At 37.5% G+C, this 23,741-nt stretch overlaps 1 protein-coding gene across 8 annotated transcripts in view; it reads right to left on the bottom strand.

The window, feature by feature from the left end:
- GPHN (gephyrin) overlaps positions 1-23,741 on the bottom strand; it is a 448,543-nt gene that overhangs the window by 37,399 nt on the left and 387,403 nt on the right. For all 8 annotated transcript variants that reach the window (XM_080942493.1, XM_080942494.1, XM_080942495.1 and 5 more), the window contains 3 exons: positions 23,208-23,266; positions 22,048-22,201; positions 8,611-8,732 (listed from right to left, as the gene is read on the bottom strand). In XM_080942493.1, coding sequence (XP_080798619.1) covers positions 8,611-8,732; positions 22,048-22,201; positions 23,208-23,266 — 335 coding nt within the window. The remainder of the gene's footprint in view (positions 1-8,610; positions 8,733-22,047; positions 22,202-23,207; positions 23,267-23,741) is intronic.

Genomic DNA, 23,741 nt, shown 5'->3' with positions numbered 1-23,741 from the left:
GAAAAGAAAACAAAGCCAAGCTTTGAAGCCAATAAGCTAGTGCAGACAGCATTTAAAAATTAGGAAAATATTAGGTGTGGAGGTGCATGCCTTTAATCTCAGCTATTTGGAAGTAGCTAGGTGGATCACTGTAAGTTTGAGGCTAGCGTAGACTATACAAGGAGATCCTGCCTAGCCACAGCTACATAGTAAGACCTTGTGAAAAAAATTATGAAAAATGAATAAGTAGTGATAATATTATTGACTGAATTAAATACATTGATTAAAATGAGTTTATATACACATATAAGCATATGAAATATATGAGTGAAACATAATAATAGGACCTGGTGGTCTTTAGGATGTGAGGTTAGTGTAGTGTCAGGTCCAACAGAAATAGGACAAACAGCTTACTGTGGTGCCTATTAGCATACCAAAGCTCATGCTAGCCTCCAGGCTCTCTTAGCTTCTCAAATACCTGTTACAGAGTCCATGCTGCCTTCCTGGCTCTTCTTACACTGCCCACTACCTTCAACATCTCCAGCTCATCAGCATCCTTTCTGCCAGCTTCTCATTCCCATATAACTCTGCCATTTCAGCTATATGGTCTTCGGTCGGTCGGTGGGTTCGTCAGTCAGTCGGTCTGTCTGTCTGTCTGTCTGTCTGTCTGTCTGTCTGTCTTCTTTTGGTTCTCCTCTTGCTCTCCATCTCCTTCTCCTCTCTTAGCCTGGTCCTATCTGCTTACCATGTTTAGTTTACTACTTTCTCTTCCTCATTTGGACCCTTCCAGATGCTCCTGGCTATCCTATCTACAGATAACTCCTTGAAGAAACAAAATATTAAGGCTTCAGGATTCAGAAAGGCAGCTGTAATAATAGCCATTAAAGAAGTCTCCCATTAAGAATGAAAAGACTGTGTTTTAATTAAATGCTTGTTTATTAAAGTATGAAGAATTCTTTGTTAATGATAAAAAATGAAGTTTTCAATTAATGATAAAAAAATCTGTTGATCAAAATTTAAACTATTTTGAGCAGAAAAAAGTTCACTTCATAAGAAGTAGGCAGTTTATAAATAACCAATTAAACTGAAATCTAAACTCTCCTTGTTGTTTAGAAAAGTCCCACTTTAAGAACATTAGTGAAATGCTAAGAAGTTAAACCTGTTTGACTCACAAATTGGAAGCTGTAAGGCACTGGGCTTTGCCCAAGTAATCAATGTTCCATTAAGTTTATCTTGACAATTTTTGTGAAATGTGCCAGTTGTGTAAGAACCCAATGTGCTATCTCAGTGCTTGTTAATCTTCCACTTCGTGCTTTACTGTAATGAGGCAGTTTTACAAACTGGAAACTGCAAGGCTGAAATCCAAATACAGTCCAAGATAAAGCCAAGTAACTCAGCAGGATCCGAGTGGGGCTGGTGTCTAAGAAGCCTTCCTTTCCAGAAGGGAGGACATTTTACTTAATTACAGGAAGAAATTCAAGTCTTAAAGTGTTAAAAGGTCCAAGTCAGTACTTGAGAAGCTATGTTACTGAGATGTGTCAAGCTGAGATATGAACAGTAACTTTATAATAGTTAAAAAGAGTTTTTGGAATGAAATGAGCCCAATTAATACTGAACTTTATTTTTTAAATTAAAAGTGATTTTATTTTATGTGTGTGAGTGTTTTGCTTGTGTGTAAGTATGTCAAGAGAGAGCTTTGGATCCCCTGGGATTAGAGTAATAGACTGCCATAAGCCTCAATGTGGGTGCTAGGAACCCGAATCTGGGCCCTCTTAACAAGTACTCTTAACAACTGCCAGTTCTGCAGCCTTGAATTTATAAGGTTGCAGGGAAAGTGAAGACAGCATAGACAAAGATGTCTGGATTGTCCAGCCTAAGAGATGTACCCTTACCAATTTCTGCAGACATAATGACTATCAACACATACTTTGTCCTATTAATCAAGAAGCTTACAATTTGTTGGGAAAGTACACACATTGACTCAATATAACAAATTCCTTACCTACTATGTGTAGGTTATACATGATAGCTATTTTATGAGGAAACTAAAAAGAAAATATAAACATTGAAACTCACATATGCTTAGATGACCAATATTTTAACTAAGTGTTGGCTACAACTCTGTATTTCCTGGCATGAGTGGCACTCAGTAACTCATGCTGTCTAGTAGGACAAACATGCTGATTGGTTACTGAACCAGTTGGTTCTCATCTGTTTTGTCTAAACTTGGCTAGTTTCATATTCAAGGAAGGGAAGACAGGATTTGGGAGCCAATGATGTTACTTAATGAGGACAGAAAGCCATAGGAAGGAAGAGCCATGGAAAACTTGCCTTAGGAGAACAGACTCAAAAAGAAGAAGCTTCAAAAACCAAGGAAACATAGAATACAAATGGCAGCATATAAAACTGTGCTAAAGAGGCCTAACAGCTGTTTTATTTTATTATTTACTTAGTTTTTGGTTTTTTTGAGACATGGTTTTTCTGTGTAGCCATTGTTGTCCTAGAACTTACTCTGTAAACCAGGCTGGTCTCAAACTCAGAGATATGCCTGCCTCCAGTTCCTAAATTCTGGAATTAAAGATTAAACACCACTGTCTGACTAAACATACTATTTTAATAAAGCATTGTTCAAGTGAAGATGAACCAACACTATAAACAGTGGTACTACTGTGTGCTCTGTGACACCTTTACCATTTCTATTGGTTTCTTTCTTTTTAATTCTATTTTTGAAATCTGAGTTTAATATATGAAATGTTTGGAAGTATTTTTATTATTAGGCTGTAACTCCTTAGTGTAAAGATATAGATCTCTCTTACCTTTGTATTTGCAATAATTGCTTACTTAAAACTCACAGTTGGATGCACTGAATTTGCTGCATTGTTGCTACTTTCTGTAACCCACGGAACAGCAGCTTGGGGTAAACATACAAGTTTGTTAGTGTTAGGTCCAAATGATTTCTACTACCCCAAATTCTGGTGCCCATTCTTCTTTACCAAAGGAGCCAGTTCGTCGTCACTGTCAGAAGAGACAAATGGCTATCAGTGGTGTTACTAGCACACCAAAGCTTATGCTGGCCTCCAGGTATCTGGTTCTTTTCACCTCCGGCCTTACCCTAAACTTCTCCAGCTGCACCCTAGCCTCTCCTTTTAACTCTGCTATTTCAGATATGCTCTCTCCTCTCTTTCGTCTTCCTCTCTTAGTCCTTTCTCTTGCCTTCCAATCTAGGTTCTTTCTTTTTCTTCTTCTCTTGCTCATGCCCTGTCTCCATGATTGGCCCAGATTGGTCTCTCAGTCCTGTTTCTCTCCCAGCTCTGGGCTCTTCCAAATGACCCTAGCTATACTCTCCCTCCCTCCTTCTTAACCATACCTTGGACCATCCTCACTTTATACAGTTAGAAAGGTGAAGTCTTAGCCCACTCCAGCTTACTCATAAGTGTGGTTTTCATTAAGACGAGGTGCTTATGTCACCTCTTGGTGACTGCATCACTCTTAATTCCAGTCTCCCTCAGCCATTAGCCTACCTGATACACTGCAGTCAAATTATTTTTTCAAAATAATGACTATACCACTTCTGCTTAAAAACAAATGAACAAACAAACCAAAACAACAACAAAAAACAACCTTCAAATTCAATTGATTCGGGCAATTCTAACCCAAAAGATGTCCCAAATTTATGTGTATTCTTTCTACTCTAACCTTTTCTTCTAGTCAGTCTGGCCTATTTTTGTAAAATTTATGCTTCCTATTTAGAATAATACATCATCTTTTTCTATTTAGATAACTACTAATCCTTCAAAATTCTTCGACTTTATAAAATTTGTTCTGACCACCAAAGCTTAGAATTGCTATATCTATTCTGACATATTTTCATCATGTTTTCAAAATTATAGCAAAGAAATGTGCATTATTAACATCAAGAAATTTAGATTCCATTTCTGCCTCTGTACTTACTAGCTTTATAATGTTAGAGGAATTCCTTAACATTGCTGGGTTTCAAAATTAGACTTTTTTTTTTTTTTTAAGGAATAAAAAACAGAAGATAAACCAAAATCCTAGAAACTCAAATGTATTGTGTTCCTTACAGTATGAACAAAATATAGAGAATATATTTTAATGTAGAGTTATTAGTTCTAGAACACTTCAAAATGCAGTTAACTTCAGGTATTTGAAGCCTTCCTCTTATAATTCTCACTGATTTATTAAATCACTTTCTTTTAAACAAAAGGTACACAAGACATAGGCAAATGTTATAGGCTACAGAAATGGCCCATAGTTAAAAGCATTGGCTGTTCTTTCAGAGGATCCAGGTTTGGTTCCTATCACCCACAAGGCAGCTTACCACTGCCTACAATTTCAGCCCTAGGAATCCAATGCCCTTTTTGGCCCCCACAGCACTAGACACACATGCTGAATAGACATACATGCAGGAAAATACCCATACAGACATTGAATAAACAAACAAATGACTGGCAAACTTTAGCTCAAATCAGTTCAAATAGTTGTAATACTCTTCTAGTTCATATTGACTGAAAAATCCAGGATAAATGACAGGAACAAGAGCTACAAAGTATAACCATACAGAAAGTAAAAGCCACACCCAGGACTTTTCCGATGGCAGGAATAAAAGGATTACTTTCTACCCTTATCTGTCAAGAGTTTAGAATGGTTCTGTGCTTGAAAACATTCCTGAGCTGTTTCTCACCCAGAGCTCCTCCCATGACTAATTGTTTCCTTGCAGAGCTTCTCACAGAGGCTCCTGTATAACAATATTTGCTTTCACTGGGAAAGGGAATACATAGCAAAAAGAACCAAGAGGCAACTTACATAGAATACCAATAGCTGTACAGTGCTATACCTTGTTTCCCTTGCCAAATTCCTAGTACAAATTTTCATAAGAAAAGCAGTGAATTCTTTCCTCCCACATTCCACCTCTGAGTTCTAAACCATTCACTCTGAGCTTTTTAATACAGCACTCTAAGACTGAAAAAGTCTATATTAGCAACACTCAAACAACAGCCCTATTCTCAGTTTTATGTAAGGTATTGCTTCCAAATAAAAGAATACACACTAGAAACTGGCACATTTCTCTGAATTACTGGTTTTATAATTTGTTGTTCATTATACTTTCAAAGTATGCTTTGAGGTTAAATTTAAAAATCAACACTACAACATCATCAGAAAATGTCTATCATAAATTAATATGAACTTTACATCAGTGTCAGATCATAGACCCTCTAGCTGTCTCTCCTACTTCCTCAGCTCTCTCTGGGGCAGAGTTGATATAGCATGCTGTGTGCTTGCAGTCTCCCTCCTTGCAGCTGGAAATACCCTTAATTATAACTTTACTTTTAGTGCCTTTTGACTTCTGGCATGTAGGCTAGGTTACCATGATATGGAACTTTATCCTCCCACCCTGAAGATTCCCTTCATTCCTGGATCTGGAGGAATGAAAGGTCTGTGTCCCTGGCAGGCCTTGATGTTATCTTTTCTAATTGCTCTCTCACTTCAGGACCTCATCATTCTTGAGTCTGTAAGTCTTTAACAAAGGACAATTCAGTCCTTTTCCACAAACCTGCTTTATAAAAACATTATATCTATTAGTACACCAACACAAAGGTACATTAAAGGCATTTATAGTAAGATACTGTACAGTAACCAAGTACCTAAGTACCTTAAAAAAGGAAAAAAGAAAAAGAAAGAAGAAAAAAAAAGATTTCTCCCAAACCAAATCAAATCAAAACCAAACCAAAACAAACAAAACCAAACCTGGCTGCAGTGGCCAAGACCCTTGGTAATTAGAAGTTTGTCTGGGATACGTAACATGCACATACATACATGCATACACATTACATACTCCATGAAAAATATCAAACCAAATACACATGGAAAGTGCAGAACGTAAGTGAGAATGCATAGAATTATGGGTCAGAACAGTGCAATTTAGGGCTAGGATATATAATAATTTGAATAATAACTAAAAAGCTCCCTTATCTTTATGTTTCAAAGAATTCATAAATGTGCTTGAAGGTAGGGCCAGAACCATAGTTTGTTGGGAACTAAGACTTTTTCTGCTCAGTTTGTTTCTTGCTTATTTTATCCCTGTGGTTTTAAAACTCTTAAATCCATGCTACCTTCTCAGAAGTTTGTGTGTGTGTATGTGTGTGTTTTCTTTAAAGTTATATCTATGTAAATATTGATTTTAGGTGATTGAAATTTATATTAAAAGACAGATTACTGATTAAGTCCAGATTAAAAACGATTTTTTCTCCCTGCTGTGAAGGTCTTCCCACTTTCTGTCTAGGAGGTGAGTCTCTGATACTAGGTGACTTCATAGTGGTCATTGTCTATGGGTTTCTTTAAACAGCCAGGTGAACACAAGAGTCAGGATTTTTTAAAAGGAATGAAGTTTCAAGACACATCAAACAATCTCACGAAAGAAGAACTTTAAAAAGTTACCCATACAATATTGATGTTCAAGATTTGGTCTGTGGCCACTTCCCATCTAGGATGGGTTTATAATGTTACTAGAATGTACCTTGTGAACTGAGGGCAGAGCTCTTCAAAAGCACTCATGTTAAAGGAAGGATCAATGCATAATGAGCTTTCTCCAGTGGTCAGGTGAGATGCAGACGACAGATACATGGTACCTACAACTCCACTGGATCTTGTGTATTTTTACTATGCTGATGTTTCAGTATTACTACCAGCAGTGACACTTCTAATGAACAGGAATCTGTGTCTTATGGAAAGGGCTAAGTAGCAATGTCAAGCAGTAGGATGCTCAGAAAATGGACTCTTCTTTTTTTTTTTTTTTAAATGATGAGCCATATCACTGGAAACTGGAAGAAACATCTGTAGAATTTACTAAAGATCTGAACTGACTTGGTAGGTAAGGGGCAATGTGCTCTTAAATATGAGTAGGTACTTTCTTGCACTTAAATAGGTGAAGAAATTTGGGTTACAAAAAGATACAAAATTAATATACCGGCCCATGGAAAACAACTGTGCTGAAATGTCAAAGAATCAGGTAATGCTAGATTTGATTCTGAGGCTTCATACCTGTTTTTCTAATGTCTTTCTTGAACTAAAAGTGTGAGCAGCAATGGCATCAACCGCCTTATTTACCAGGATAAAGTCAATTACATTGACATATAAAACAATCTCAATTTAACACACTACAGCAATGTGAAATATTTCTCCTTTTGTAATATGCATTTTAAAAACTATTTATTACTAATACAGTCTATTCACCTCTTGAATCCTTATGCTTCTGAAGAACGTGGCCAATGAAAGCTACGTTGTTCAATCTGTCTCTTTAGCACCAACTCCACCTACCCCAGTAAACTTTTTCTTTTAACCTTTAAAATATTTTTTCCTTACAACTTTATTTTAGAAAAGAGATACATGTACAGATTTTTAAAAGTATTTTGGCATACAACTATATGAACATATTTTTGTCAGTACTTTTTTTTTTAAGGTTTGATATTATGCATTGGAATCTTACTAGTTACCATAAGCATAAAGTACATGTAAAACAAAACATAACATGGAAACAGTCAAAGTTTTCTTGGTGTGTATAGATTAAACATAATGATTTTTAAATACCAAAAATTGCCACGAGGTTATATTCTTATCTCTTGAGTTATTAATGATTTAAGGTCTAGGTGTATTCCACTCTGAGAGGATGCTATACACTTATTGTTTTTTTCTTTTTCTTTTTTTTCTAAGAAGGACTGAGGCTTCCACTTTTTGGCCTTTCTTTTTTTGAGCTTCATATGGCCTGTGAGTTGTTTCTGGGGTATTCAGAGATTTCTGGGGCTAGTATCCAATTATCAGTGACTGCATATGATGTCTGTTCTTTTGTGATTGGGTTATCTCACTAAGGATGATATTCTCTAGATACATCCATTTTCCTAGGAATTTCATAAAGTCATTGTTTCTAATAGCTAAGTAGTACTCCACTATGTAAATGTACCACAATTTTTGTATCCATTCATCCACTGAAGGACATCTGGGTTCTTTACAGCTTCTGGCTATTATAAATAAGGCTGCTATTAACATGATAGAGCATGTGTCCTTATTGTATGTTGGAGCATCTTTGGGGTATATGGTCAGAAATGGAATAACTGCGTCTTTAGGTAGTAAGTACTATGTTCAAATTTTCTGAGGAACCACCAAACTGATTTCCAGAGTGGTTGTACCAGCGTACAACCCCACCAAAAGTGGAGGGGTGTTCCTCTTTCTCCGTATCCTCGCTAGCATCTGCTGTCATCTGAGTTTTTGATCTTAGCCATTCTGACTGGTGTGAGGTGGAGTCTTAGGGTTGTTTTGATTTACATTTCCCTGATGACTAGGGATGTCGAGCATTTCCTTAGGTTGCTTCTCAGCCATTTGATATCCTCAACTGAGAATTCTTTGTTTAGCTCTGTACCCCATTTTTAAATAGGATTGTTTGATTCTCTGGAGTCTAACTTCTTAAGTTCTTTGTATATATTGAATATTAGACCTCTATCAGATATGGTATTGGTAAAGATCTTTTCCCAATATGTTGGCTGCCATTTTGTTTATCCCAGTAATCTAAACATTTATATTTCATAATAACTACCTTTTAAAACAAAATGTTATACTTACTTGTCTCCTACAATTCCCAGGTTGATTGTTGGATAACCATGTTCCTGAATTGTTGCTAGAAGTGTTGATCGATTGCTGTCCCGAATCTTTCCTGGTAAGAGGTCATCTTCAGGATTTAGCAGCTACAATGTAAAAAAACAAAAGAATAATTATTTTCTTAGGTAATGTTGCTATTATATTATAATGGAAGAAATTAGATGTGAATCAATTTAGTATCTGGTTATCTATGGCAGCATCTGGATATAGAATTACGCTCAAAGGATCTTTAAAAAAATACTGTAAGTAAAAAAAAAAATGGCAGCTGAAGAGTGGGTCATATTTCACATACTAGCTTTGGCTATAATTTGGCAACAGTATCAAAAAGAAAATGATATTTCCTAGAAACTGATGATTATAAAATTCTATATGGTCTAGAATACTATCTTCCAGTTCATCTTAAAATAATTTTTATGTGTATGAGTATTTTGCCTGCATGAATGTCTGTGCTTGTACTCCTGGTGCCCACAGAAGCCAGAAGATAACACTAGATTCCTGGGAACTGGACTTACAGGTGTTTGTGAATTGGTGCGTGGGAATTGGGAATCAAACCTTGGTCCACATTAAGGGCAGCCAGTGCTCTTAACTACTGAGTCATTTCTCTAGCCCTCTTCCAATTTATCTGACAATGAGAATATCTGATATTCTCAAATTTGAAAAGGAAAACCATTTGCTTTTTTTCTCTCAAGTTTTTGGTTTTTTTCTGAAGTGGAGTGAATAGTATTAAGGGAAAACTTCTTTGAAATAAACATATTTTGTGTCTGAGACACAAACTTAAACAAAAAATACAGACTTTATCTATCTTCTATCCATCCATCCATCCATCCATCCATCCATCCATCCATCCATCCATCCATCCATCTATCCACTGACCTACCTATCAAACATTCTATCTATCTATCTATCTATCTATCTATCTATCTATCTATCTATCTATCTATCTACCTACCTACCTACCTACCTACCTATCTATATATCTATCTATCTATCTTCATCTCTATCCACAATTCCATTTCTCTGAGTTAATATCTACCAGTGGTGTCAAAAACCGAAGAGAACTTACTTTATGTTAGAATGTTTTAATAAGGAGTAAGCCTAGTCATTATAGTAGGAACAACTTTGGATTCAGACTAGATACAAATTACCTACACTCTTGGCCTTATAAAATGACTTTACAGCTACCTTGTAGAGTACTTATCAGAATTTAAATAATAGTTCATGTAGATAAATGTGATATAATACTGATTATATATCATTAATATCAATATGTTGCCAATATTGTTATACTATACATTACTATACACTATTATTAATAATATTAGTATGTTGTACTATGTTATTAACGATTTAGTAAATGTAATTATCTTTTCTCATGATCAGAGTATCTTTGATTCTCATATTGTCAGTCCTAGGGGCAAGTTTACTTGCAGGCTTGATCCAGGGACCCAGGAACTCGGCATTGGACCCTCTGTTCCAAGCCTGTGGCTCCTGGGGTGCACAACAGGCTCTCGGACCATCTGCCACCAGGAAGAGCAGAGACCCAGACACACGGGACTGGTGAGAACGGGGTGAAAACGAGTTCTGACTAGCCAGGGGGCAGAGAGATCTCAGAGGAGGATGCGGAAAGTGCACGCCTGCCCGGCTTGATCCAGGAACCCAGGAACCCGGCATTGAGACCTCTGTTTCCAGCCTGCCGGTTTTGGGGTGCACAGCAGGCGTTCAGACCATCCACCACCAGGAAAGGCAGAGATCCAGGGACACAGACCAGATACAAGAGAAAGGCAAGAACCAATCACTGACAACATTTGCAAGAGGAAAGCGAAATAATGTACCCTAGGGAAACCAAGACAACCTGGCAACACTAGAACCCAGCTCTCCCATCACAACAAACAGCGATATGCCAAACAATCCAGAAAAAGAAGACTCAGACCCAAAATCATACCTCAAGATGATGATAGAGATCCTTAAACAAGAACGGGGGAAAAGCATAAAAAATTAGAAGCTTTTAAAGAAGAAACAAAAAAAAAAAAAAAAAAAAAAAAAGACACTCAAAGAACTAGAAGAAAACAGAACCAAAGAGATGAAGGAATGGAAGAAGGAATTTAAAACAGAAATGGACAAAATAAAGAAAACACTAAAAGAGACAACCCTAGATGTAGAAATCCTAAAAAAGAATTCAGGAGTCACAGATGCAAGCATTCCCAACAGACTACAAGAAATGGAAGAGAGAATCTTGGGGGCCAAAGACATCATTGAAAACATAGAAAAAACAGTCAGAGAAGATGCAAAAGCCAAAAAGCTCCTAAACCAAAATGTCCTGGAGATCCAGGAGACAATGAGAAGTCCAAACCTAAGGATAATAGGAATAGAAGAGGGTGAAGAATATCAACTAAGAGGTACAGTAAATATCTTCAACAAAATCCTGGAAGAAAACTTCCCTACCCTTAAGAATGAGATGACCATGAGCATAAAAGAAGCCTACAGAACTCCAAATAGGTTGGACCAGAAAAGAAATTCCTCCGGACACATAATAGTCAAAACACCAAGTGCCCAAAGCAAAGAAAGAATGCTAAAGGCAGTAAGGGAAAAAGGTCATGTAACATATAAAGACAGACCAATCAGAATCACACCCAATTTCTCAACAGAGACTATGAAAACTAGAAGAGCCTAAACAGACATCACGCAGACCCTAAGAGAGCACAAGTGCCAACCCAAGCTGCGTTACCCAGCAAAATTATCAATCACCATAGATGGAGAGATGAAGATATTTCAAGACAAATCTAAATTTACACAATATCTGACCACAAACCCAGCACTACAATGAATTATAGGTGGAAAACCCAATACAATGAGGGGAACTACATCCTAGTAAAAACAAGAAAACTCCTAAACAAAAAAACCAAAAGAAGAAAAAGACACAGATACAACTCAACCTACAAAAGCAATAATAGTAGAAAACAGAAACAATTATTCCTTGATATCTATTAACATAAATGGACTCAACTCCCCAATAAAGAGACATAGGCTATCAGACTGGACATGGAAACAAAATCCAGCCTTTTGCTGCATACAGGAAACTCATCTCAGAGACAAAGACAGACACTATCTCAGAGTAAAAGGGTGGGAAAAAAACTTCCAAGCAAACAGCCCCAAGAAGCAAGCTGGAGTGGCTATTCTAATATCGAATAAAGTAAATATCCAACCAAAAGTTATCAAAAAGATAAGGAAGGACACTTTTTACTCATTACAGGGCAAATCTGTCAGGAGGAACTCTCAATCCTTAACATATATGCTCCAAATACAAAAGCACCCACATTCATAAAAGAAACCCTACTAAAGCTCAAAAAATACATTTCACCCCACACAATAATAGTGGGAGACTTTAATACCCCACTCTCACCAATGGACAGATCATGGAAACAGAAACTGAACAAGGACACTGTAAAACTAGCAGAGACTATGAACCAACTGGAATTAATAGATATCTACAGAACATATCATCCTAAAGTAAAAGAATACATCTTCTCAGCACCCCATGGCACCTTCTCGAAAACCGACCACATAATTAAACACAGAACGAGCCTCAATCGATATAAGAAGATTGAAATACTCCCATGCATCCTTTCAGATCACCATGGTCTAAGGCTGGTCTTTAACAACAACAAAGACAACAAAAAGCCCACATACACATGGAAACTAAACAATGCTCTGTTAAACGATAGCAGGGTAAAGGAAGAAATAAAGAAAGAAATTAAGGATTTTCTAGAATTCAATGAATACAAAAACACAACATACCCAAACCTATGGGATGCAATAAAAGCAGTACTGAGAGAAAAACTCATAGCTCTGTGCGCTTCCAAAAAGAAACTGGAGAGAGCATACATCAGCAACTTGACAGTACAGCTAACAGCTCTAGAACAAAAAGAAGCAGATACACCCAAGAGGAGTAGATGGCAAAAAATAATCAAAATTAGGGCAGAAATAGACCAAATAGAAACAAAAAGAACCATCTAAAGAATCAACAAAACCAAGAGCTGGTTCTTTGAGAAAATCAACAAGATTGATAAACCACTAGCCAGACTAACTAGAGGGCAAAGAGAGAGTATACAAATTAACAAAATCAGAAAGGAAAGTGGAGACATAACAACTGAAACTGAGGAAATTCAAGAAATCATCAGATCCTATTATAAAAGCCTATACTCCACAAAGCTAGAAAATCTGGAGGAAATGGATGAATTCCTAGACAGATACAAGATCCTAAAGTTAAACCAGGACCAGGTAAACCATCTAAATAATCCCATAACACTTAAAGAAATAGAAAAAGTCATCAAAAGGCTCCCAACCAAAAAAAGCCCAGGTCCAGACAGGTTCAGTGCAGAATTTTATCAGACATTTATTGCGGACATAACACCAATACTCTCCTAACTGTTCCACAAGATAGAATCAGACAGAATACTACCTAACTCATTTTTTGACTCTACAATAACCCTTGTTCCCAAACCACACAAAGACCCTACAAGGAACAAGAACTTCAGACCAATCTCACTTATGAACATTGATGCAAAAATACTCAACAAAATCCTTGTAAACCGAATCCAAGAACACATCAAAATGATCATTCACCATTACCAAGTAGGCTTCATCCCTGGGATGCAGGGATGGTTTAATATAAGGAAATCCATCAATGTAATCCACCATATAAACAAACTAAAAGAACAAAACCACATGGTCATCTCACTAGATGCTGAGAAAGCATTTGACAAAATTCAACACCCCTTCATGTTAAAAGTCCTGGAAAGAACAGGAATCCAAGGTCCATACCTAAACATAATAAAAGCAATATACAGCAAACCAACAGCCAACATCAAACTTAACAGTGGGAAACTTGAAGCAATCCCACTAAAATCAGGGACTCGACAAGGCTGCCCACTCTCCCCCTACCTATTTAACATAGTACTGGAAGTCCTGGCTGGAGCAATTATACAGCAGAAGGAAACCAAAGGGATAAAAATCGGAAAGGAAGAAGTAAAAACACCACTCTTTGCAGATAACATGATAGTGTACTTGAGTGACCCCACAAATTCCACCAGAGAATTCCTACAGCTGATAAACAAGTTCAGCAAAGTGGCTGGATATAAAATTAACTCAAACAAATCAGTAGCCTTCCTATATTCAAAGGACAAACATGTGGAGAAAGAAATTAGGGAAAAGTTACACTTCACAACAGTCACAAAAACTATGAAATACCTTGGTGTGACTGTAACTAAGCAAGTGAAGGACCTGTATGACAAGAACTTCAAACCTCTAAATTCCTGACCTCAAGCTATATTACAAGGGAATTGTGCTGCTCTTGGCCTCTCCTGCCCTTGTGCTCTTGCAGCCTTGCTCTCCCATTTCCCTTCCCCCCTCTCTCCCACTTGCTCATGGCTGGCCTTTACTCCTCTACTTCTCTCTCTCTCTGCCTCTACCACCCTCTTAACTCTCACATGACCTGAATAAACTCTATTCTGTACTAAAAAAAAAAAAAAAAAAAAACAAAAAAAACAAAACAAGGGAATTGTGCTAAAAACTGCATGGTACTGGTACTAAAATAGGCATGTGGATTAATAGAATTGAATAGAAGATTCAGAAATGAGCCCTCACATATATGGTCACCTGATTTTGACAAAGGAGTTGAAACATTCAATGGAAAAAGGACAGCTTATTCAACAAATGGTGTTGGTCCAACTGGCACTCAGCATGCAGAAGAATGAAAATAGACCCTTTCTTATCTCCTTGTACAAAGCTCAAGTGTAAGTGGAATAAAGATCTCCACATTAAACCAGATACATTGACAGTATTAAAAGAGAAAGTAGGGACAACCTTAGAACACATAGGCACAGGAGAAAATTTTCTGAACAAAACACCAATGGCTCAAGCTCTAAGGTCAAAGATTGACAAATGGGACTTAATGAGATTGCAAAGTTTCTGTAAGGCTAAAGACACTGTCAAGAAAACAAAAAGGCTGCCAACAGAGTGGGAAAAGATCTTTACCAACCCCACATCAGATAGAGGCCTAATATCCAAGGTATACAAAGAACTCAAAAAGCTAGACACCAGAGAATCAAACAACCCTATTAAAAATGGGGTACAGATTTAAACAAAACGTTCTCAATTGAGGAATATCAAATGGCTGAGAAACACCTGAGGAAGTGCTCAACATCCTTAGCCATCAGGTAAATGGAAATCAAAACAACCCTGAGATTCCACCTCATACCAGTCTGATTGGTTAAGATCCAAAACTCAGATGACAACAGATTTGGCGAGGATGTGGAGAAAGAGGAACACTTCTCCACTGCTGGTGGGGTTTTAAACTGATACAACCACTCTGGAAATCAGTCTGGCGATTCCTCAGAAAATTGGACATTGTACTACCTGATGACCCAGTTATTCCATTTCTGGGCATTTACATGCACCATAATGTTTATTGCAGCTCTATTTATAATAGCCAGAAGCTGGAAAGAATCCAGATGTCCTTCAGTAATGAATGGATACAAAAACTGTGGTTCATTTACACAATGGAGTACTACTCAGCTCTCAGAAACCGTGACTTAATGAAATTCTTAAGAAAATGGATGCATCTAGAGAATATCATCCTGAGTGAAATAACCCAGTCACAAAAGAACAGACATAATATGCAGTCACTGATGATGGTACATTAACCCCAGAAAGTTCTTAACACCCCAGAAACAACTCACAGACTGTGTGAAGTTCAAGAAAAAAAAAGAATATATTTTAATTAAGATAGAACTGTATCACATCTCCCTTTCCTCCCTACAGCCCCTTCCAGTTTCTCTCCTTTCCCCTCAAATTAATAGCCTCTTTTCCTATATTATTGTTACATATATACATATGTGTATGTATATGTACCCACAAATACTTAATTACAACCTTAAAAAATGTATTCGTATACTTTTATGAAAAAATGTTGAAAATTTGTACATTTATCTTTGTTTTTTAAAATAAAGTTTTACAGTAAAAAAAAAAAGAAAGTGACATCTAATTGAGGGGCAGACATAATGACTAATCAGAGAAGTTCTGACAGAATGAGCAATAAGTAGGATAGGACCAACTCACATGAGAACAACAGAGGAAGTGAGGCTACATAAAAGCAGGAAGAGAGAGAAGGTGGTGCGGGTGTGTGTACGGCATCTTTACCAGGACAGTTTACACAAAGTATGAGCTAAACACAAGTGAGGACAGAACTAGCCAGATCATGAGAATGGACCAGAAGACCAGAACATATTGCCAAAATTAGTTTGAGACCAGGCAGAGGAATTCAGTTTGAAGCTGAGAAAAGCCAAATCAATCAGCCATCTTAGAAGATTAGATTGTACGGAGGCTAGAGGCTTCCATGCCTAGGCCTAGGGATGGTTAGACTAGAGAAGAAAATGCTCTGGGCTCACTCAGCCTAAGCCATGTATTTCCACAGTGTGGGTGCAGCTCTCATCTCATCACTTCATCTGAGGAAATCAAAGCAGCACTTACAGAGGGTAAAAGTATTGCCCAACGTCTGACAGCTTGAGGTTGGTCCTTGAAACTCATGTACAGGCAGAGGAGAAAAATGCTCACACAAAGCTGTACTTTTACTTTCAAAAATACATCATGGCATGTTTGCACCTCAAGTCTCCCCATTAATAATAAATAAAGTTAGAGGGAGAGGGAAAGGGAGAGAGAGGATAAAGTAAAAAACAAATATAGTTAACTTTCATAAATATCTATTTTTGAAGGTGTTAAAGATCCAACTCAGAGCCCCATGTAGTATAGTACTGAGCTTCAACCTCAGAGACAAAATACTACTTAGAAGTAGACTGAGAAGGAGGCAGAAGGCAGGCGACTATCTCAGATACTTTGTTAATACATGATGCACCCAAGGAAATACCCACAGTTCGCCTTTAATCTTTCTGATTCAATAGAGGTGCTATGGATCCAAATTTTGGTTTCAAGTTAAGAAGTGGCTTTGAAACTATTTCCTTATAAGGATGTTGGAAAACAACTCTCAGCCATGTTGTGTCACCTGGAAGTCTTCCCTTAAACTCTAAACTATTTCCCTTTTTTATATGCTATAAGATACTGTAACACACTTGTATATTCTTAGTCACTGTACTGGCTGGCTTTGTGTCATCTTGACACAAGCTGCAGTTATCATAGAGAAAGGAGCCTCAGTAATGGCTCCATGAGATCTAGCTGTAAGACATTTTCTCAACTAGCGATTATAGGGGAGGGCCCAGCCCATTGTAAAATTGACATAATGAAATAATAGCTGGTTAAAAGGGGACTAAATTTAAAATTCATTAAAGTATTTTCAAAGAAGTGTACAGAATTAAGTGGAAGGCAAAGTATATGAGAATAAGCCCACAATTTTCCTCTTTATAATTTAATATTATTTTCTGTTATATTCCCAGATATGTCAGGAGTGATGCTGAAAATGCATTACAATTAAAATACAAAGGAAGATATACATGTGTGTGTGTGTGTGCACATGCTTGTGTATACACACACATATCTATATATCTTACCACTAACAAAGCTTGTTGGTTTCCTGTCTACTATTTAAATTCACATTTGTTTTATTTTATTTTTCGGTGTTGTCAATGGTACTAACTTCTAGATTTTTAATATTAAACTTTTATACATTGATTTTTTTTCTTTGTAGTCTACTCTTTTTCCAAGATGTAAATGATTAACCTCCTTCCTCCTTCCTTTTTCTTTTCTTTTCCTCCTTCCTTCCTTTGTGTGTGTGTGTGTGTGTGTGTGCGTGCGTGTGTGTGTGTGTGGAGACAGGATCTCAGAAAGGTCCATATAGCTAGAAACTCACTGTATGAACCAGGCTGTTCTAAAATTATGAAGATCCTTCCACCTTTCAAGTGCTTGAATTAGAAATGTGCGTCCATGTTTTCCCAATGTAGGGAATGACAAGGCACTGCACTGGAGAAGAGGATCAGAAGAGAGTGCACCTTTGTGAAGGCAATTGGAGGGGGAGGGAAGATGGGAGCAGGGCAGGATAAAGGGATAACATGTCAAATGTAAATACAGAGTATCTAATAAAAAAGAGAAAAATAAAAGAAAAGAATTTCAACCATCAAAAAAAATGCGTGTCTAAAAAATTTGCAAATGCTCTTTCTAACTCTATGAAGAATTGAGTTGAAATGTTGATGGGGATTGCATTGAATCTGTAGATTACTTTTGGCAAGATGGTCATTTTTACTATGTTGATCCTTCCAATTCATGAGCGTGGAAGATTTTTCCATCTTTTGAGATCTTCTTCAATTTCTTTCTTCAGAGACTTGAAGTTCTTGTCATACAGATCTTTCACTTCCTTGATGAGGGTTACACCAAGGTATTTTATATTATTTGTGATTATTGTGAAGGGTATCATTTCTCTAATTTCTTTCTCAGCCTGTTTATCCTTTGAGTAGAGAAAGGCTACTGATTAGTTTGAGTTAATTTCATATCCAGGCACCTTTTGTTTATCAGCTGTAAGAGTTCTCTGGTGAAATTTTTGGGGTTACTTAAGTATACCATCATATCTGCAAATAGTGATATTTGGAATAACAAAAAACCATTCCCAGGATAAGAAAAACTATTCTCAACAATAAAAAAACTTCTGGGGGAAATCACCCTCCCTGACCTCAAGCTGTTTTTTTGTGATAAATTGTGATAAAAACTGCACAGTATTGGTACAGAGAAAGGCAGGTATATCAATAAAATAGAATTGAAAACCCAGAAATGAATCCACACACCTATGGTTACTTGACCTTTGACAAAGAAGCTAAAACATTCAATGACAGCATTTTCAACAAATGGTGCTGGTTCAACTGGCAGTCAGCATGCAGAAGAATGCAAATCAATCTATTCTTATCTCCTTGTACAAAGCTCAAGACCAAGTGGTTCAAAGACCTCCACATAAAACCAGGTACATTGAAACTAATAGAACAGAAAGTGGGGAAGAGCTTAGAACACATAGGTACAGGGGAAAAAATTCCTGAACAGAACACTAATGGCTTTTGCTTTAAGATCAAGAATTGACAAATGAAACTTCATAAAATTGCAAAGCTTCTGTAAGGCAAAGGACACTGTCAAAAGGACAAAATGGCAACCAACAGAATGGGAAATGATCTTTAACAATCCTATATCTGATAGAGGTCTAATATCTAATATATACAAAGAACTCACAAGACTCCAGAAAATCAAATAATCCTATTCAAAAAACAGAGGACAGGGTTAAACAAAGAATTTTCAACTGAAGAATACTGAATGGCTGAGAACCACCTAAAAAAAGGTTCAAAATCCTTAGTCATCAAGGAAATGCAAATCAAAACAACCCTGAGATTCTACCTCACACCAGTTATAATGGCTAAAATCAAAAACTCAGGTGACAGCAGATGCTGGCGAGGATGTAGAGAAAGAAGAACCCTCGTCCATTGTTGGTGTTATTGCAAGCTGGTACAACCACTGTGGAAATCAGTCTGTGTCACGCGCCCACGCTTCCCGCCGCTAGGAACAGGCGTGCAACAAAACAAACTCTTCTGCGGATAACCTTTATTGAACAGCACTTTGAGCAGGGGCTTCATGAGCAGGAAACTTGTCTCTGAGTCGGGGACTCCCTACCGAGTTCTACTGTCTAGATGGCCTCTCACGCGCAGTCCCCCACGAGCGTTCTCTCTGTCCAGTCTCTGTCCACACGGGACCTCCCGCAATCACTATTACCGAGTCTCTCTCCACGTGGGATCTCCCACAACCTCTCCTATCGGGCTTCTCTCCACGTGGTATCTATCTCTCCGCCATCCCTCCACGTGGTCTCTCTCTCTCCGTCTTCCTCTTCTTCTCACGTTGGGGAGAAAATGCACTGCTATACATGCCTAGGAGACTTGTCTTGCTACCTGATTGGTGCATCCTCCTGTAGCTCAATCACGTGCCCCGGGGATGGGCTGTGACTTATGTGGTGCATGCGCATTAAGTCTCTTGGCTGGGCAACAGCTCTGTTTGCTGAGTTCTCGGCGGGAAGCCGGCACCATGTTTGGGTGCAGCACAAACGGCTCCCTCCAAGTCTGGTGGTTCCTCAGAAAATTTATCATAGTACTATCTGAGGACCCAGCTATACCACTCCTGGGAATATACTGTCCAAAAATGTCCAAAAGTCACTCCAACATATAACAAGGACACATGCTCCTTATTCATAATAGCCAGAAGCTGGAAAGAACCCAGATGTCCTTCAACAGAGGAATGGATAAAAAAATGTGGTACATCTGCACAGTACAGTATTATGCAGGTATTAAAAAGTGAGTTCTATATATTTATACTGTCTGTGAATGTGTGGCTATAGTTCTGTGGGAGAAATAGTTTGTCAGTGTTCACCAGCTTGTAAAAACTTAGTATGAGAGCTTCAACATCTAAATAAATGATGAAATGCAAAAAAAAAAAAAAAAAAAAAAAAAAAAAAAAAAAAAAAGAAAGAAAGAAAAGAAACAATGAGTTCATGAAATTCTTAGGCAAATGGATGGAACAAGAAACTATCATTTTGAGTGAGGTAACTCAGCCACAAAAGAACACATATGGTATGCATTTGAAGATAAGTCGATATTAGCCCAAAAGGCCAGAATATCCAAGCTACAATCCACAGACCACATGAAGCTCAAGAATATGAAGACCAAAGAGTGGATGCTTCAGTCTTTCTTAGAAGGGGTAACAAAATATTCACAGAAGGAAATACAGAGACAAAGTGTGGAGCAGAGACTAGAAGAAAGGTCCTCCAGAGACTGCCCCACCCATAGATCCAGCCCATATTCAGTCACCAAACCCAGACAATATTGTAGATGCCAAGAAGTACATGCTGACAGGAGCTTGATATAGCTGTCTCCTGAGTGGCTCTGCCATAGCCTGAGAGATGGATAGTCTGATGCTCTCAACTAACCATTGGACTCAGAACAGGGTCCCTAATGGAGGAGTTAGAGAAAGGACTGAAGGAGCTGGAGGGGATTTCAACCCCATATGAAGATAATCAACCAACCAGACCCCCCAGAGCTCCCAGAGACTAAATCACCATCTAACAAATACACACTGAGGGGGACCCATAGCTCCAGCCACATATGTAGCAGAGGGTAGTCTTGTTGAGCATCAATAGTAAGAAAAAGCCCTTCCCCTGTGAAGGCCCAATACCCCAGTGTAGGGAAATGCCAGAGCAAGGAGGTGGGAAGGAGTGAATAGGTGAGTTGGGGAATACTCTCCTAATTGCAGGGAGAGGATGGATGAGATAGAGGGATTCCAGAGGGGAAACCGGGAAAGGGGATAATAACATTTGAAATGTAAGTAAAGACAATATCCTATAAAACAAAAGACTAGACTTAATTATTTTATGTATGTGAGTGCACTATAGCTGTCCTCAGACACACCAGAAGAGGGCATTGGATCTCATTACACATGGCTGTTAGCCCCCATGTGGTTGCTGCATTTGCACTCAGGACCTCTGGTGAAGCAGTCCAGTCGGTGCTTATAACTGCTGAGCCATCTCTCTCGTTCCCGATTTCATTTTTCAAAAAGCCTTCAATAAATTAAAAGTCATGCTAATGAAGGCTTATTTTCAGAACAAACTTTGTTTGTTTTAAAGTCTGGTTCTCTTTTATAAGTATAGTCCAAAGTAGTTGGTAAAAGTCTTGGTAGGATTTGGTTCTGTAATTGAGTTGCTAAAATATTTATCCTTTCACATTCCTGAAATGACCACATAGCTCCATGTTTTAAGAAGCTAGACAAGAGGGCAGTCAGGAAGATTTTCAAGAGTTCTTAGAAAAAGCCTGATTATCATCTCATTTCTGTCCAGGTATAGCATGACATATAGATCCATTTTAAATAGCATACCACTATTTAAAGACGCTTCAATTGAGACATAAACGAACCCTCAAAATACACTAAATACAAAGGGAACATCAAGCCTCCAATGATTATAGTGCACATAGATTTTTACAAGAAGAGGCTAGCCATGATACCTAATTCAGTCACTATTTCCTATGATGGATAGGCCCTCATTTCAGCAACAATATACAGAAATCATGTTTCAATGGATTAGGTACTGTGCTTGCACAGTTTGCTATCTATAGCATGCAGCTAACATTCTTTATTTGTATTAAGAGTGTAGAAGGGACACTGAATATAATATTTCATTCTACAAATGAAAGAGCTGTCTTAACCTTCAGTTTCTGTACCTGAACAATGCAAGGGCAACTTATTATTTCTTTGTTACAGAAAATGTGGTCCCATTGTTAAGAACCATAATCTACAATGCTTCATTTATGACAGACATCAGATGTCAGGAAGGGTTTTATTTTATAAGCTCTCTTCTTTAATTATATCTGTCTATTTATTTACCTCATTCCCTGTTGACATAACGGCAACCACTGGAAACTTATTAACTTCAACTTCTGTGACCCCTACAGTTGCAAGGAGACCAATCTCTGAAGGGCCCATATGGGTTCCTTTGGCCAAAACGCACTCCCCTCTTTTAATGTCATGGCCGATGGGTCTGAAAGTCAAAGCAGAACCATAAGCGTTATGGTTAAGATTAACATTTTTCTTTACTCAGAGGGAAATTTTAGTATCAGAGAGCGGAGAAAATCAGGGAAAAAATGGCTCAGAAATGAGTCAGGTGCCAAATAATGAAGAGATTCTAAAAATTCCAAGCTTTAAAGTTATATCATGTTACAGAAGACAAAATAGAAATATCCATGATTGCTAAACAGAAATGTTACATTTGAAGTTACTTTTTCTTTCTATTGTATTATAAGTAAAAGTACTATTTTCAAACTTTCTCTGATAGGAGGCAAAGATTTGTATGAAAATATCCAGTGGCATTAACTGAAGGTCATAACTGGTTAGCAGTGATAAGGAGAATGATGTTAGTATGATTAGTTACAGCTCCTTTCCATGTAGACACCTTAGGCTACTTTCTCCTTGGTATATGTACCTTGGGCTGCTGCCATAAAGCTGGGAGAAGTACAGCTTTATTACAAAGAGAAATTAGTGTTGGGCAAATTAGTATTGATGAAATCTGCATTAACACTTTGTAGGGCAACAAAAATAATTCAAACTATCCATACTATTAATTGTAGGAGAGACATCTCATCTTTATATGTAAGGAACAACAAATTATTACATTATTAAGGGTATATGAGAAGGGTGTACTATCAGTTATCTGTATAAATACCTAATCATTTCTATTCTAAGTTTTGTATAATCCAGGGATTGGGACTCAGTAATTTTGGATTTACTAGAAAAAGAATGAACTGTGAGCATATATGTACTTACAACTCTATCTTGTTCTCATGTTGGTTTTGATAATTTTATACATCTTTACCATTTCCACTTAAAATGCAGGATATACATGGGGTATAAAATCTAGAAATTTATTTTGATTCGTGTTAAAGCTTGAGAAAGAACAGTCCGTTGACATAGCTGTGGGTTTACGTTCTCCTGAGTTCATGATCAGGTAGAAACACAAAGGGTTATACATTCTGAATATCTGAACTTACCGGATGTCTTGGCCTGGCCGAGCTTGCACCAGAATTCTTACTTCAAGTTCTTCAGTACCCTATAATTAGAGCAGGTGATATAATTTCAAATAATATAGTCTAATAAAATTTCTGATCAATATGAATGAGCTTCTCTGATATTTTATCATCAGACAGGCCCTGAATATATACAAATTTATAGGAACAGAAAATCATTTGCTAGTTCTTTGAAAAAATAGTATGAACTTTTAAAGAGAACTCCTGAGAAGTTCCTGCCTCCAGGTTCCTGTCTTGAGTGCCTGCCCTGACACAGGACTGTGACCTGTAAGCTGAAAAATCTTTTCCTCTGCAAGGTGCTTCTGCATAGTTTTATCATAGCAATAGAAACATTCCCACGGCAAGCCACAGTAGTCTGGTTTTAACAATTGCTATTAGTTTTGTTGACAAAATTGCACATGTAGACCACATAAGTATCTTTTATTTGAGACAATGCAGAGGGAATTGACACAAATTCAACATTTCCAGGCTTCTATTTGATGGCAGAGCTTTTCCCTG

Source organism: Micromys minutus (assembly GCF_963924665.1).
Source record: "Micromys minutus genome assembly, chromosome: 1".
Taxonomy (NCBI): domain Eukaryota; kingdom Metazoa; phylum Chordata; class Mammalia; order Rodentia; family Muridae; genus Micromys; species Micromys minutus.
Note: the sequence above shows the minus strand (reverse complement) of the source record. Positions and strands in the feature narration are given on the sequence as shown.